Here is a 17,287-nt window from a genome sequence, read left to right on the forward strand (position 1 = left end):
TCTTTTTTCCTTACTTAGAAATGGGGTTAAACCAGGGTTTTCTGGCCTCTGCACTGTGGACATTTGGGGTCAGTTCTGCTTAGGGGAAGTGTCCTGTGCACTGTAGGGTGCTGAGCAGCATCCCTGCCCTCCAGGTTTTGGTGCCATTTGATGTCAGGTGCACCTCCCAATCTCAACAGCTACAAATGTTCCCAGACATCACCCAGTGTCCCTTTGGGGTGGGGTGGTACAACGGTCCCTGTTTTAAAATCACTGGTTTAAATCTGTTTAACTAGAATGAATAACTGGATTTGCTCATAAAATGAGCATGTTTTGTCCAGGAGTTAAGAGGTCCTCTTCACCTACTGTACAGATGGGAAAACTGAGGCCAGGAGTTGGCTAGGGTCCCAGTCCAGAATTGGAAACTACCGTTCAGTGAGGCAGCCCCTCAGGAACTACGTGGCAACAGCAAGTTGAGCTGGGTGAGTGACTGCAGCGGGTGTCGAGTAGCTCTCTGACTCTGTCTTTTTATACTGCTGATTTCTCAAAAGGCCAACTCCCCCCCCAACCGCCCCTTTGGGTCTCGAACCCACACCAGGCACACCTGGTGCTCCAGTGGGTCAAGGAACCAGAGCGCCGGATAGGGGCGGAGCGAGGAGGCCGCGGGTGGCCTTTTGGGGATTGTAGTCCCGGCCCCGCCTTCCCCTGGCGCCAACCCCGCCCCCGGAACTACGTTCCCATCGTGCCTAGCGACGCCAGGCGGAGGCGGAGCAGGCGGGTCGGTTGCTAACCCTTGGTGAAGCGCAGCGCTCGCGCCTGTCTCCTTAGGTAAGCACGCGGCCTCAGGGTCTCGGGCTCTTGGCTGTCGTGTCTCAGGCTCCGCGGAGGTGGGGCGAGGGCGGTCGCAGGTGTCTTGGCTTCGTGGGCCGCCGGCTACGCAGGGGTAAAGGGGCAGCCTGGCCGAGCTTGCGCGCACCTCGGCGGGACAGGGAGCGTCGTCTGCGCGTGCGCACGGGGTGGTGGGGTCTGGGGACCCGGCGCCCTGCGACCATCGCCCTTCTGCGCGTGCGCGCGCCCCTGAAGCGTAGTTTAGAAGACCCTGTGCGTTCAGCTGCTTCCGGCGCGCCCTGCTTCGGGTGATAGCTGCTAGCCCCCTGCCACTGGGCTGCCTGTTGACCAGCCTCTTGCACGGTTTAGACGAAGGTCCGTAATCTTCCCGTGCGTCCTAAACGTTGAGATCCTTCCTGATACTTATAGGCAGTGAGTTTTCAAGCCTTTTCTTATCCTGATAAGGGTTCTCTCCCATACCCCACAAACCCAAAATTCTCGAACTTTCATGCACAGAAGGCCCACTTGAAGGGTGCCGGGTCTAGCAAATAAACACTCAGGGCGCCCCATTAAATTCTGATTCCACAAACGACGAATAATTTTTTTTTTTTTTAGTGTAACTATTTCCCAAAGATTGCATGGGGCACACTTATACTAAAAAAATCTCCATTCATCTGGAATTCGAATTTAACGGGGCATCCTATGTGTTATCTGTGACTGCACTCCACTGGGGAGCTTGTTAGAAATGCAGATTTAGGCCCCCTCCTCTTAGTAGGGCCATGTCCTAGAAACTGCATTAGAAACTGGGTGCCTCTGAGGCTCCAGCACTGGCTATTCCTTCAACTCAGGTCTCTCTACCCTCTTTACCTGCGGTCCAGGACCTGCTGTGGGTCACTGACTCCGAAGAGACCTCCTGTTGCCACAGGGCGCTGGGCTCCATAGGGGCTATAGGGTTGTTTACCAACCCAGGACAGTACTTGTCCTCTCTTACTTTCTGCACCTACCACTCTGCATGGTGGGGTCCGATTCCCATTTCACAGAGGGGAAAGCGGCAATAGGGCTTAGTCAGGTGCAGGCTCTGGCCTTCCTAATCCAAGGATAAGATAAGGCCACCTGCGTGAGATTTACATTGCCACCTGCAGGGCCTGACTCAGCTCACTGAGTATGCACTATTTCCCATTTCCCTCCTAGAACCAGAGTCCACTTCTGGGATCCCCAGCCCCCTGCTGTCCAGTGGTCTCCAGGAATTCCAGCACACACCTGTTTTCCAGTATGGTGCCTTGGGGGAGCTGGTGGTCCTAAGCTGCTGAGGGGACTTGCAGTTAGGGGTCCATCTCCCTGGTCCACCAGACCCTCCAGGGGCTGCCAATGCAGTTGAGCCTCTCTGGCCTGGACAGTTGGCACTCAGGGCAGAGGCACCACCACCATAAATGTGACCAGGTTGTCTGCCTCCCCCTGGAGACCAGAGCACGGACATTTTTAGGAAGCAACTACAGCTGCAGGCAGAGGAGATGAACGCACCCAGGGAAGGGACTGAACTGGGCAGGAACTGGGAGAGCTCGCAGGGGAGGGTGGTGGGGGCAGCCAGGGTGCTATACTTAAGATCCCCAGATGTGTTTAAGCAAAAATGTTTGTGCAGGTTCTGTTCACAGGTGGACTGGCGATCCCTGTGGGGCTTTTGGGTTGGGGGCTCAGGTGGATCACCCTCTGTGGAGCCTGCTTATTTCTCATCTGTAGAGTGGGCTCAGGACCCCTGTGTTATAGAGGGACTCGGAAGGCAAATTGGTGAGCTCATGGGCACCAGCTGTGTGCCCTAGTCAAGACCCTCCCCTCAGGGAGCCTGATCTTGTCCCATCAAAAGGGGACAGCCCCATATTCTCCCTCTCAGGTCATTGAGAGCAGTTGTGGAAGTGTGAGGACACATGGTATTGTGTGAGAACACATGGTATTACATAAAGGCAACTGCCACCTGAGGTGCTGGGCCTTGTTTGGGGTCTGCTGACGTACTAATCGCCAGATATCCTTTCTCCTCCCCATTTTTTTCATAGCAGCTGTACTGAGCAACAGTTCACATACCATGCAGTTCACTCATTTAAAGCCTAACATTTTAGTGGTTCTTAGTATAGTTACAGGGTTGTGGAAATATCATCACTATCTAACTCCCACTATCAAACTCCAGAACATTCCATCACCCCAAAAACAAACCTGTCCCCATTAGCAGTCACCCCCACCCCCAGTCCCTGGCAACCACTAATCTACTTTATGTCTCTCTGAATTTGCTTGTTCTGAACATTTTACATTAATGGAATCATACACTGTGTCACCTTTTGTGTCTGGCTTCTCTCACTGAGCATCATGTGTTCAAGGTCCTTTTGCACTGTAATGAATGTCAGTGCCTCATTCCTTTTCATGGCTGAGTAATATTCCAGTGTATGCATGGACCACATTGTGTTTATGCATCATCTGTTGATGGACACAGGTTGCTTCCACCTTTTGGCTGTTGTGAATCCTCCTGCTGTGAACATGAGTGTACAGGTTTCTATGTGGATGTGTGTTTTTAGTTTTTCTGGGCACATATCTAGGAGTGGAGGGGAGTTGCTGGGTCAAATGGTGACCATCCTTTGATACTTGTCCGTCCTCCCGAGGACCCATCCAGATGTGTCCCAGAGGCAGCCTCCATTTTTTGCCTCTTGTTTTGTTTTGCTCAAACGGAGGTATCACTTTTAGAGGGACAAATAAGACTGTGTCTGTCTTTTGCCCAACATATAGTAAGAGCTTTTGTGGCCCAGGACAGACTGTGTGGGGCATGGGGTCCTGGGCATGGTGTGTGCTGGGAGCGGATTCAGAGTTGGCACTGTGGACTCTCCTATGGGCCCTGCCCAGCCCGGGCATTGTGGGCACATGAGGGGCACCCTTGAAGAGTTCCACTGGCACCCTGGTTCAGTATGTTTGTCAAGCTTGTATTGTGAGCCTAAGACACCTGTGGGCAAGGACCTCATGTGCCCTCTCAAGGGCCTGGCTGATAAACGGGGGCACATGGAACTGAGGAGTAAGCCTTGGGTACATCATGAGCAGTAAAAGCCCACAGTTGTAAAATGATTTCAACACTTTTCTTATCCATAGAGAAGAGGCAGGAGGGGTTGGTCTGCTCCAAGTACTGGTCTGGGCAGTGTGTTCTGGGTAGGCAGCTGCGCCTGAGCTCTTTCTGAATCCAGTTGAGGTTATCTGTGACTTATCTCGTAACATTCTCCAATGCAGCCCTGACCAATAGGAATATAATATGAGGCACATACATAAGGTTAAGTTTTTTAGAAACCATGTTTTTATAAAGTACAAAGTAACAGGTGCTGTTAATTTTAATAATGTTTAACCTAAAACACGCATTGTCATCACTTCTACACATAGTCAGTATAAAAACAATTAATAAGATAGTTACGTTTTTTTCTTCCAAGATCCAGTGTGCATTTTTACTCATGGCACATCTCAAAGAAAAAGGAAAAAAAAAAAGTCAATGGCGGTTTAAACTCTGCAAACCAAGAGTTAGTAGGACCTGAGTGAGAACATGACCACTGATACATTTTACTTGGGCTAGAGCTCTTGGATGAGCCCTCAGAGTCGGCACACTCCTAGGATGGACTCCTCAGCTCACCCAGGCCTCCTGTGGCTGACAGATGATGCTCTGCTCCGATCTCTGTCTCCCACAGTCGGAGCCCTGCCAAGGATGGACCCCTTGGGCAGCATGGAGCAGTGTGAGGATGAGAAGGCCAGGAGCCCAAATCGAGAGCCCACGCTGTGGCAAGCCCTTCCTGTTCTGTCGGAGCAGCAGTCCAGGGACATGGAGCTAGTGCTGGCCTACGCTGCGCCCATCCTCGACAAGCGCCAGACCTCACGTCTCCTCAAGGAGGTGTCAGCTGTCCACCCACTGCCCGCACAGCCTCACCTTAAAAGGGTTCGGCCAAGCTCTGATGCCAGCCGTCCACACGTGCTAGAGATGCTGCTGTGCCTGGCAGGGCCGGCTGCAGGCGCTCGATCACTGGCTGAGCTCCTCCCACAGCCGGCAGTAGACCCCCGAGGCCTGGGGCAGCCCTTTCTGGTGCCTGTACCTGCCTGGCCCCCCTTGACCAGGGGCCAGTTTGAGGAGGCACGTGCCCACTGGCCCACATCCTTTCATGAGGACAAGCGCGTGACCCGTGCCCTGGCCGGGCGGCTTTTCTCAGCACAGGAGCAGGCTGAAATGCAGGGCCACATGGAGCGGGCTGTATGGGTGGCACAACAGGCAGCCATCAGGGGCCTGAGGGCTGTGGGGGCTGTGGTGGTAGACCCTGCCTCAGGCCAGGTGCTGGCCACTGGCCACGACTGCAGCAACTCAGCCAGCCCCCTGCTGCATGCCACCATGGTGTGCATTGACTTGGTGGCCCAGGGCCAGGGTCAAGGCAACTATGACCTCAGGCCCCACCCCGCCTGCTCCTTCACCCCAGTCTCTGCCTCCCAGGGCGTCCAGGCCATCTCTGTGCGCACGTTGGATAAGGACATGGACACGGATGAGGACGGCCTCCCCTATGTGTGCACTGGCTACGACCTCTACATTACCCGTGAGCCCTGTGCCATGTGTGCCATGGCCCTGGTGCATTCCCGTGTGCAGCGTGTCTTCTATGGGGCACCCTCTCCCGATGGTGCCCTGGGCACCCGCTTCCGAATCCATGCGCAGCCTGACCTCAACCACCGTTTCCAGGTGTTCCATGGTGTGCTGGAGGCTCAGTGCCGCCAGCTGGACCCCGACACATAGGTGCCATGCTTGCTAGCTTCAGACTGTCCTCTGCTCTGCCAGCCTCAGCCTCCTCTCAGATCCACTTGGGCCCTGGCTCCCTCATTGTTGTCTAGGGGCTGTGATCCTGTCTGTGGATTTTAGGAACACACCTCGCAGCCCCAGAATCCATGCCCACACCATTCCCAGTGGTGTGCGGTGCTGCATTTCTGCTGGACCAAGCTTTTTTGTGGACTGGAGCTTAATGGGGCCCCAGCCGGGCCTCATCACTGGGCACTCAGGCCTCACTCTTTCTGCCACCTTCACCCTGAGCCTATAGGTACACTAGGATTGTGTCCCCTTTATCTCAAGTCCAACCCATGAAAATAAACACAGCCTTCAAACTAGGTTGGTGTCTGTTGATAATTGTGGGGCTGCTTCCATGGAGGGCCTGGGTGTACATAATAATGGGAGGGGATCCTCTGAATAAAATGTGAGCAGAGCTTTGCCCCAGTTCTGGATCTAGAAAGAAGGGTGTGGCTGGCTAGGGTGTGGCTGTACTCGGTTGATTGAAAGGCCCCTTTAGGGCTATCCCATTTCCACTCCTCAGTTGGCCAGAGGGGTCCCCAAAGGTTTACTGCCACAGAACAGTAAACACTAGAGCCAACTTGTTTGTGCAGGACTTATTCATTCAGCAACCATGCACTGTCTGACCACAAAGGCACTGCAGTGACTCCAGGACATCCCTGTCCCAAGCGGACCCTCATGCCCCGGGGACGCTCCCATCCTGTGGGGGTAGGGCATGTGGGAGCTCTACCTGGGAGCTAGTGCAGTTGTCAGACACAGGTGGGGCATGAGCCTGCCAGTCCCGCAGGGAGAGCCAGCCAGGGCATGACAGAGAGTCTCAGTGGGAACATTGCTAAGCTTAGGGGTGGGCCCCATGGAACTCGCCACTGGAACCTTCTTGCCTGGACTCTAGGTGAGGAACACATTCCTAGTGCCCAGCCTCAAGCATAGCTCCTGGCCCCTTTTGGTGCCAGTGGTCTCCTGGAGCTTCTCTTGGGTTGCAGTGGGATCCTTGGCCTTGCAAGGCTCATAGGGTGAAAACTGCAGACCAGAGAGGTTGTATGAACCCAGTCTCGGTGATTTGGAAGTTAGGCACTACAGCCATAATGACGCACTCAGAGTTATCTGTGGATAAAGGGTGGGGAGGATGAGGTGGCAGGAAGGCAGTAGGAGTGGTCACTGGGATCCTAGGAATGTCCTGGTCCAGGCTGGCCTGTGGATGGCAGGGGGCTGCACCTGACCCGTCCTCTCCCACCATTGCAGATGCTGCCCAGGAGGTTCTGAGGTGAGGTAATGATGGGTCACACGTTTGGTATGGCCTTTCAGGCAAGAGTCTAGACTCCTCTGTGGATAGCCCTGGAGGTTAGAACTCTAGCCACAGCAGCTGCACAGGCCTGCAGCTGGTGTCAGGGTAACCCATCGGACATGGGGACCCCCTGATTATTGCTGTTTCCCCTCCAGGTGGCTGCAGGCTTCAGCCTCACCAGGTCATCACATTGGAAATGTCAGGTGAGTCTTTCCTGGGGGCCCTAGGGGTTTGTGTCTCAGTTCCTCTGGGAGGTGTCCCCGGGTGATCAGACCCATTATGACCACTGCAGACACCCACCTCACATTCCTTCTCCCACAATGGCTGTTGGAGTCGCCTCCTGGCACTGAGGGGATGACAGGGCACTCAGGTTTTTTGTGTGTGTGTTTTTTTTAATTGATTTTGAGAGAGAGAGAAACATCGATCTGTTGCCTCCTATATGTGCCCCAACTGGGGATCAAATCTGAAACCTAGGTGTGTGCCCTTACTGGGAATTGAACCTGAAACCTTTTGGTATATGTGATAATGGTTCAACCAACTGAGCCTCCCGGCCAGGGCTTCTTTTTTTTTTTTTTTAACCTTAATTTTGTAGTGCTCAGTTTCCACATGAGTTGTTAGTTGGCTATCAGCCCAGCCAGGCCTTCTGCCTGAGGGTCATTTTATTGTTGACACCCCGGGAGGACACTGAGGTTTGGTCACCTGGGTTCATGCGTGTACATGTAAGGTGATGCCCTCATTTCCTTATGAAGGCTGCAGTGAGCCCCCAGGTGGCCTGCCTCGTCCTGCTTGGAAACGGGCAGAGCGTACAAGTGAAGGTAGGTGGCCCATGGTCACCCTGCCGGTGGCAGAGCTGGGATTTGAACCCAGGCCCATGGGTTCCAAATCAGCGCAGAACATTTTGCTAAGGAAACAAGGCCTTGAGATTTTGCCAGTGGTTTTCTGTCTCCTTCCTGTTACAGTACATGCTAGTGGGACTGACTGCTAGAAACACCCTGTTCTTGCTGTGGGGGTTGGACGTTTCCAGCCTTTTCCAGCTTCTAGAGGCACCATATCCCTGGCTTGTGGCCCCTTTCTCCATCTTCACAGCCAGCAGCTCAGCCTTTTCTATCTCTGACTCTGACCCTCTTGCCTCCTTTTTAAGAGGACCCTGTAAGGATACTGCTCCCCCCCCTCCCCCCCCCGGGAATCCAGGGTCATCTCCGTCCTAGGGGCTTTGATTTAATCCATCACAAAGTCTCTCTGCCATGTGAGGCAACATGTCTACAGGTCCCAGGATGGGGACATCTTTGGAGCCTTTACTGTGCTGCCCCCAGTGTGGCATAGTCCCACGGTGCTCTGTGTCCCCATAGAAAAGGAGAACAACTTCCCACCGCTGCCCAAGTTCATCCCTCTGAAGCCTTGTTTCTACCAGAACTTCTCCGACGAGATTCCCATTGAGCATCAGGTCCTAGTAAAGAGGATCTACCGGCTGTGGCAGTGTGAGTGGTGGGGTGGGCAGGGGTAGGGGTGGGAGTAGCATTTCTGCACCACTCCAGAGACCCAGGCCAGGCCCAGGTCATGAAGCTGCCCTGTCCTCGGGCTGGGAGAGCCTGAGGTTTTTTTGTAGTAAATCTCATTTCTGGTAAAATTCTGTCCTGGAGTGGTGGATGGAGCTGAGCTGGAATCTCTTTCTCCCTGAGCCTTCTCTGGCCCATGGTCAGGGCCCATGGTCCCTGAACAGAGGGGTGGAAGTATCATGTGCCCTAAACCCCAAACCCTGGCTCAAGCCTCCTTGCCTCCCCTATCCAGTCTACTGCGCTACGCTGGGGGTCAACCTCGTCGCCTGCCTGGCCTGGTGGATTGGAGGCGGCTCAGGAGCCAACTTTGGCCTGGCCCTGGTCTGGCTGCTGCTCTTCTCCCCCTGTAGCTACGTGTGCTGGTTCCGGCCCGCTTACAAGGCCTTCCGGTAAGTGAGGGCCTGGCCATGCCCTCATGGGGCCCCGGGGCGTCTGTGCTGGCAGTGGGCTCAAAACTGCGTAGCCAGGATCTCCATGTGTTGATTCCTGCATTTGGGACCTGTGCCTGCTCTGCACTTGTAGCCCTAGCCCAGGTGCTAGTAAGCCTCCCTCTCTTTGGTCCAATTCAGATGACAGCTTGTATCAGGATTTGCACGCTACAATGCACAGGTGTTTGTTGTGTTGTCTTTTAATAACTCTATTGAGTTATACTTCACATTCCACACAACTCATCTTCCTAACATTTGAGCGTTTCTAGAGTCTTCATGAGGTTGTATACCCATCACCTCCAATTCCAGAACATTTTCACTATTCCAGAAGAAGCCCTGTCTCCCTTAGCAGTCACCCCCATTTCCTCCCCAGCCCTTTTGGATGTAACCTGCTGCTGTGAACATTCACCCCCAGCCAGCTCCCTGCTACTCAGATATGTGCCATGTTTGCCCCTAGATGGTCCCTAAATCCCATTCTTAGGAGGGAGGAGAAGGTCTTAGATTCCTTTTCAGTAAGGAACCCATCAGTGCAGCCTCTTCTGAGAGGGGCAGTGTTTAGGCCCCTCATAGTCAGAACCTGGTGTGAGCATGTGTGCGGTAATTCATGCACATAGACGCATTTGTCGTACCTGAAGAAGGGAGAACATTCCTGTGTTGCTGTTCCTGCCTCACATCCTCCTCTGGGTCATCATCACTGAGAGGCTGGGGCAGCAGTAATGTTCATTCCTCTCACTCTTCAGGGCCGACAGTTCCTTCAATTTCATGGCGTTTTTCTTTATCTTCGGAGCCCAGTTTGTCCTGACCGTCATCCAGGCTGTTGGCTTCTCAGGATGGGGTGCTTGGTAAGTCAGTGAACGTGGCTGCTGTGATGCGTGTTAACTATAGACATGTGAGTGAACACATGTGTCAGTGCAGGATGAGACTATAACATAGACCCCAATTTCTGACCACTGATGGAGAACAAACCTTTGCTTCCTGCTCTTGTAAATACTCCAAGGAGGTGCTGGGTTGAGGGGCAGGGTGTCTGCTCCACGCTGGTACCAAGCACCTGTGTGTGGAGGCTCCACCCATTCTATGCTGTGAGTGCTTGGTCTAGCCACAGAGGAGAGGTTGGTAGGCATGGATCAGCATGTTGTCCTAGGAGGAAGAGTTTGTAGAACAGCCACCTGTGACCCCACCATCTAGAGAGAGATCCCTTCTTCTGCTGGCTTGATTTTAGGGTATTATACTACGTTTCCATGGCTGCTGTAACAAATTACTTGTAACTTAGTGACTTAAAATGAAACAGATTTCTCATTTCCAGTTCTGGGGAGTCCAACACGGGTCTCATAAGGCTACACTCAGGTGTGGGCAGGGCTTTTCCTTTTAGAGGCTCCAGGGGAGAATCATTTCCTGCCTTTTCTAGCTTTTAGAGGTGCTGCATCCCTGGCTCATGGCTCCTTCCTCTGTTTTCACAGCCAGCAGTACAGCCTCTCTCATCGTTCTGACTGTCCTTTCTGCCTCTCTCTTGTGAGGACCCTGTGATGACACTGAGCCCCCTTGGTAATCCAGGATCATCCCCATTTCATAGCCTTAACTTAATGTGACCTGCAAAGTCCCTTTACCATGTGAGGTGACGTGTAGACAGTTCCCAGGACCAGGACACGGGCGCCATTGGGGCTGTTACTCACAGACCACAGGTGGTGTCTTTGGCGCCCAGTGTTAGGTAGGAGGCATCTGGGGTGGCTCTCTTCACACGTGTACTGCCCGGGAGTGCCTTAATGTGGTTGGTCTCTTGGTTGATTGTTCTGAGAATGTCAGGAGCTTATTCTATCCGCAGTTACAGTTCTCTTATCCAGCAGATGTGCTGGTACCCACTCTCTCTCTTACACCTTGTAGTGGTTGGCTGGCAGCGATCGGGTTCTTCCAGACCAGCGTTGGGGCCGCCGTGGTCATGCTGCTTCCGGCCATCATGTTCACAATGTCAGCTGCCATGATGGCCGTTGTGATCATGAAGGTAAGTCCTCTAGGTACTGAGATGTCTGGCTTCTTCCCATGCATCCTGTCACCCAACCCTCCTGGCCCTGGGAACTCCACTTATCCCCGTTTCAGGAGTAAGACAGTGTCTGGGAATTGACGTGATTTCCATCAGCAGGGAAGTCCCTCTCAGGGTCTGGACCCTGCACTGTTCATGCCAAGACCCTACCTGTCCCGCCTACAGTGGCCTTCCAAGGAGGAAGGGCTTGGGGAAATGGCACAGTGTGGGCTTCTGATAACTACACCTACCTTTGGGGATGCCCCCAGCACACACAAGTCCCAAAGTGTCATCCACACTGCTCAGTCTGTCCACACTGGCTACCTGTTGCCATTTGTAGTTAAATTCAAATTAAGTAAAATGAAATAAAACTAAATATTCAGTGTGTCCATTGTGCCCAGCTCATCCCACGTGCTCAGTGGCCGCATCAGGCTGGTGGCTCACATTGACTCTGCAGCACTGCGGAAAACTCCCCTAGATTGCACCACTCCCGATATGTGGGAACTTCCATTGAGAAACATTTTCACTGTCCTGGAGGCATTAGCACTCCAAGGTTGTCCCAGAACTACGTGAAGGCCAACAGGTAACAACAAGGTTGGTGGTGTATCCGCTCCAGCCCTTCTGGAGGTGGCCCTCTGTTCTATGTGCACAGGAAGGCCTGCCACATGCTCGGCTGCAGGATCACCACGTTTCTGATTTTATTTTTTTTTATTTTTTTGATCCTCACCTGAGGATATTTTTTCCATTGCTTTTCAGAGAGAGTGGAAGGGGGAGAGAGAGAGAAAAATATCAATGTGAGAGAGACATATCGATTGGTTGCCTCCTGCATGTGCCCCAACTAGGGCCAGGGATCAAGCCTGCAACTGAGGTATGTGCCCTTGGCCAGAATCAAACCCGGGATCCTTCAGTCCGTGGGCTTACGGTCTAACTAAGCCAAACCAGCTAGGGTTCACCACAATTTTTTTTTATCCCACAAGAAGCCATAGCTTTATTAATGATAGAAGAAACAGTACAAATTTCAAACCAAGCTGCAGTAACTCTTTGAAACGCCAAAAAAAAGGGGGTCCTTCTTTTTAGATGGTTACGTCGTTAATTCCATAATAGCATTTACAATACCATTACTGTTGTTCTTCAGGGCTCTCACTGCCTTTGCTCTTGACACATTTGCTTGTTACATGACCAGTTCTATGTCCTTAACTTCCACACCTGTTTCATCATCCTCTTCCTCTTCCCTCTCCTCTTGTACAATTGGAGTCTGTGTGTTTTCTTGAATGTTTGAGACAGCTTTACCTTGAACTTTGAATTTCTCAGCAGCTGCTAGCTGTGCTTGCTGAGATAAATCCTCATTCTTGGCTTCCCCAAAAACTATGTAGGTATCTGAGGCTGGGCTCTAGTAGACATCTGGTTTTGTTAAGACAGAGGATTCTTAGATTTCCAGATAGTGACCCTAGTAACCCCTGCAACCTGTCGAAGACCCAGTTTGGACATAGCCTTCCATACCTTCTTTTTACTCCGGCTCTGTTTTGCTTTACGGACTGGTTTTTCATCGTTTTCAGCTGCTACTGCTGCCAGCTGGGCTTATTGTATGGTTGCCTGTGTGGAATCTTGTTCCTTGAGCTGTGGTACTGATTCATCACTGTCAGATTCTGTTTCAGACCCTGTCTGAGCCTGGGGCTGTGGCAACTCTTGCTCTGTAGCAGGGATGGTTTCTGTGGCTTCACCAGACATTTTGTATGAGAAATGCCTCACTATAATTTTTAAAGCTGGGTTTGGATTCCCTCTCAGCCTCCTTGCTACATGGTTCTAGCTGTTCTAGCATGCTTCAAGGCTGGACTGTTTAATCGGTTCACTTGGCTGTCAGCGAGGAAAAGGAATGCTTGGCTCCCCCATTTTGCAGCACAACATCCTTTCAGCTATATGGACGAGCTGAAGGGGGAAAATCAACACTAATCATGAACATACATAGAAATACCACAGATGAATCTTTGTGGGGTTTTTTTATATGTTTTTATTAATTTCAGAGAGAGGAAGGGAGGGGGGAGAGTGATAGAAACATAAATCGGCTGCCTCTTGCATTCCTCTCTACTGGGGATAGAGCCTGCAACCCAGGTATGTGCCCTGACGGGGAATCAAACTGTGACCTCCTGGTTCATGGGTTGATGCTCAATCACATGAATCTTGATGAGATTCCAGGGAGAAATGCAAGGGAAACAGAGGACATGTCCACCAGGAACTTTTGCTCAGCAGCAAACATAAAACAAGAAATACGAGCCGGGAAAAATACCTGCACGGTGTGAGAGAGAGAGTTTATGGGCTCAAAGCAGAGTGAGTTCCCCCAAAACAAAGATACAGATGATTCCATCTGTCAGGTTCTCCAGGGCCATTCCAGGTTGGGAAGATAGTTGCACAAAAGAAAGATAGATAATTCCCATGGAAAAATGACAAAATTTCACTTTCTCTAGTAGTTAAGAGCCTCGTGCTAAAACAAAGTGCCATTTTCTTGGTTATTGAATTTGCCAGGATTTCTAGAAATAGTATAGCTGGGTGTTCCCAGAGGCACAGCTGGGGTAGGTTAGCACAGCTTTTTTGGATGGTGAGGAGTCAGTGGTCTGTTCCCAGGGGGTCTCTTCTGAGATCACTACTAACACCCAGGGATTGCTGTCTGCAGCGTGCACTGTCTAGGGCCTGATGCTTCCATGTCAGGAGGCCAGCAAGTAATTGTCATACAAGTTTCTTGTGCGCGTCTCCATTCTGAGAGGACCCCAGCATCTCGGTTCAATTTCCAGTCAAGGGCACATACCTGGGTTGCGGGTTCGCTCGCCGCCCTGTTAGGGCATGTGCGGGTTTGCTGGAGGCAACCAGTGGGACACAACCAGTCGATGTTTCTCTCTGTCCCTCCCTCCCTCCCTCCCTTCCACTTTTTCTGAAAAGCCATGGGAAAAATAGCCTCAGTTGAGGATTAATCAAAAAAGAGATAAAAGAAAAGCACAACCTTAACTGCAGGCAGCCTCCATGTCACTCACACAAGTACTGGTCTCTGTCCTCTGCTACTACCCTCTATCCTGCAGGTACACAGGATCTACCGGGGAACTGGTGGAAGCTTCCAGAAGGCACAGTCAGAGTGGAACGATGGCAGTTGGCGGAACCCACTGTCTCGAGAGGCCCAGTTCAACAACTTCTCAGGGAACAGCCTGCCTGAGTATCCCACTGTGCCCACCTATCCAGCTGGTGGCAACCAGTGGCCTTAGAGGGAGCTGACTGGCCTTGCCACTTGTCTGCCACTGCCAGCCCTCCTCCTCCCCGTCCACTCCTGCAGCTGTGCTGGGTCCAGTGAGGCCCTAAGCTTCTGTACCCTGTCCCTCCCAGGTGGCAGGTAGGCCCCTCCCCCAGCCAGGATGGCAGCAGGGATTAGTGGCTACCAGGGGCTCCCCCAGGTGGGACTGCAGAACCCAGCAGCTCTCAGGGACCCATGCCCATGCTCATCTCACACCCAAGAGCAGAGGTCCTTGTAAACACTGCCCAGAAGCTGGCAGTCCCCACCAGTTGGCAGAAGAATACCCCTCTTGCTCCTGAAAACTTTTGGTCATGTAATGTCCACTGTAGCAGCTACACTGTCTCCCCTTGGGGTCTCAGAGGGTTGACTCCCCAGGGAGTCAGAAGCAGCCTGGCTGCCCTCCCTTCCAGATTGGTGACACTAAGACAGGCCCCTCAGATCCACCCCATCCCCTGTCAGGGCCATCACCTTTGCCCAGTGCTCAGGAAGAGGGAGGCCTTCTCAACACCAGCGTCCCCTTCCCTGCTGGTGATGCAGGCACTTGATGTATAGCTAGGTACTCAATATTTTTGTCCTCTTGAGTTCATCTATCTGCAGCCAGGGGCTCATGGGGATGACCAGAGGTAGTTCACTGCCTTAGTGCCATGATCTCAGCTTCTCCTTGTCCATCTGTCCTAGTTGCTCTGCACTGGGTCCTCAGCCGCTGTTCAGGGCCATTGGCCAGCTTGCTTCCAGCCTTCCTGTCCACGGTCGCTCTCCCCTAGAGATGCTCTCTTCTCCCATAATGAGTGTTAGAACCCCAATGCCTGGGCTCGTTGCACCCATGCAGGGACCCTCAGTAGGATGTTCATCTAGATCCGAAACCTGGGACAGAATCCTTTGGTGGGGGCATCGGCCTCTCTCCCCGCCATGCAAACAGGAAAACAAGTGCATCTCATCCAAGTGTGTATGGCCCCGAGGTCACCATCTAAAGGTGTGAGTACTGGGCTGGCCACTCAGGCTGTGATTCACATCGCCATTTTCTGGATGTGTGGAAGCAGAACGGTCTCAGCCTTTTAGGAAGAAACAAGATGTGACAAATCTCTGTGCCTTACTGAGGAATCTAAACACCGTCACTTCTTTTCTCCCCTCGATTCTTCTAGCTCCTTTTGAGATGGAGTAACCGGATGTCGTGTTGGCATCGTCACAGCACCTTTGTTAACAGATGGGCAGAGGGAGGTGTCCTGATGGCCTCTCAGCCCCTGTTGTACAGGCTTCCAGTAATGCTGCCCCTCCGCTCCTAACTGCCTGTCTCTTGGGGCAGGACAGGGACCCATCCCTGTCACACTATGCTCCACTGGGCTGCCAGCCTCTCCAGAAGCTCCAGAATGGCCAGAGTGTGTTCTCACACTTGTGTTTGCTTGCTCTAGTTTCTTGTGCTGAATGCCACATGGTGTCCAAAGGTGGCCAAAGTCCCTAAGAAAGTACCCCGGGTCTGGTTCCCTGAAGGTTGAGGTCTGGACAGAAAACAAAAGCCTCGGGTTTCCCAGGTTCTTGGTAACATCCGCAACCCAGCTTTCTGTGACTGACAGAGGGCCCACACTGCGCAAATTGTGGACTGAATCTCACTGTGACTGGAACGCTGTTAGTAACAGAGCCAGTTAATGAGGTGCAGGATGAACACACATGAGCACCCCACCCCTTGCTCCACTGTACTTCGTACCTTTGTTACATTGTAGTAGTTGTTTTGTTTTTCTGATTATGTTACTTTATTTTGTAGTAGTTTTTGTTACTTGAAAATATTCTGGAAATACATCTTTTCTGCATCAGACCAAGCCTGTTTGTGGCGTGCGCATGTGTGTGTGTGTGTATGTGTGTGTGAAGTTCCCCAGTATGTACAGCCTCCGGCAGAATAAGACCAGGGCCAGCCTGTGCACCTGGACCCAGGTTTCATTCATGGGCAGCCCCTTCCGTACAGGCACCGAACCTCCCTGTACACCAAGGATGGAGCCCAGTTCGGCCTAGCACCATGCACTCCAGGCATCTTTGCCCTCGTAATGTCCACACACCACCACGATGTAGTTTCCTTCAGGTTTTTCTTTTAAATCAACTTTTCTTCATGTTCAACCATTTTCGTTTGAAAAAGGAAATTCACAGGAAATGAAAAGACAGTTTGCTTCCCATAAAGGAAAAATAATGGTGGGTGTAGCTGGAATAGAAGTGACCCTGTCTTACAGAGGCCCAGCTGGAGGACTTCCCCACAACCCCAGGGCTTGCAGGGGCCTGCTGGTGGCAGAGAGTGGACACCCACATGCAGACACAGGGTAGAGGGTGGCAATCTGTTATTCCATAGGACACTTTGCCACCATGAGAAGGAAACTAGACCTACAGGGAGGAACCGGACAGTATCCCTCCAAATTCATGTGTGGAAGTCCTGACCCCTGGGACCTCAGAATGGAACCTTATTTGGAAAATAGGGTCTTTGCAGGTGTAAAGTTAGGGTGAAATCATACCGGAGCAGGGTAGCCCTAATCCAAGTCAACTGGTGTCCTTATATAAAGGATACATTGGACACAGACATAGGGAGGCACCTGTGAAGATGGAGGCAGAGATTGGGGGTGATGCGTGTATGAACCAAGGACACTAAGGACTCTGGTAATAGGAAATGTGAGGAAGTGAAGAGATGGGGATTGAGGAGCAGTGTGCCTTAGGGGCACTCCCAGTGGTATATGAAACATGGGTTGGGTGGACATGCCTTGAGGGTGAGGAGCAGGTGTCCCCTAGCTGGGTAGGAGGTGGGCTTGGTGATGGTGTAAAGCAGGGAAACAACAAACTGGGAAAGTGAGAAACAGGTGGTGGGCCGAGGAGGTAGAGGGCACCAGCCTGGAGACATGTAAGGACAATGGACATGGTGGAGTTGAGAGGACCGAGGACAGCTGAGAAGGGGCCGTTGGCAAAGGGGGCAGTGACAGAACTACAGATGGGTGGCTTAAACTGCAGGGATTTATCCTCTCACATTCTGGGACCAGAAGTCCAAACCCAAGCTGTCACAGGGCTGAGCTCCTGGAGGCTCCAGGGGAGGGTCTTTCCTGCCTCTTCCAGCTACTGGGGGC

General features: G+C 52.3%; 2 protein-coding genes and 1 pseudogene across 5 annotated transcripts; 2 read left to right on the forward strand and 1 right to left on the reverse strand.

Annotated features, from left to right (window-relative positions):
* Positions 1-727: 727 nt before the first annotated feature.
* SCAMP4 (secretory carrier membrane protein 4) lies at positions 728-16,005 on the forward strand. Of its 3 annotated transcripts, XM_081133938.1 has the most exons (8): positions 737-807; positions 4,512-5,959; positions 7,079-7,126; positions 8,273-8,401; positions 8,712-8,868; positions 9,648-9,749; positions 10,786-10,903; positions 13,990-16,005. In XM_081133938.1, the coding sequence occupies exons 2-8, from the start codon at positions 5,932-5,934 to the stop codon at positions 14,167-14,169; spliced, it is 762 nt and encodes a 253-aa protein (XP_080990064.1). In that variant the 5' UTR covers positions 737-807; positions 4,512-5,931; the 3' UTR covers positions 14,170-16,005. The 3 variants fall into 3 exon arrangements, with proteins under 3 accessions (XP_080990065.1, XP_080990064.1, XP_080990066.1); XM_081133939.1 differs by lacking the exon at positions 4,512-5,959 and having other exon boundaries at positions 728-807; XM_081133940.1 differs by lacking the exons at positions 737-807; positions 4,512-5,959 and adding an exon at positions 1,159-1,182.
* Positions 4,529-5,593, forward strand: ADAT3 (adenosine deaminase tRNA specific 3; the record flags this gene model as incomplete). Its single annotated transcript, XM_081133937.1, has 1 exon — positions 4,529-5,593. One exon carries the CDS (start codon positions 4,529-4,531, stop codon positions 5,591-5,593), a length of 1,065 nt encoding a protein of 354 aa, XP_080990063.1.
* LOC308555546 (nascent polypeptide-associated complex subunit alpha pseudogene) lies at positions 11,914-13,880 on the reverse strand (annotated as a pseudogene). The gene has a single exon. The product of its transcript is annotated as a nascent polypeptide-associated complex subunit alpha pseudogene (transcript).
* Positions 16,006-17,287: the final 1,282 nt, after the last annotated feature.

This window comes from Miniopterus schreibersii (genome assembly GCF_964146895.1).
Source record: "Miniopterus schreibersii genome assembly, chromosome: 4".
NCBI classification, from domain to species: domain Eukaryota; kingdom Metazoa; phylum Chordata; class Mammalia; order Chiroptera; family Miniopteridae; genus Miniopterus; species Miniopterus schreibersii.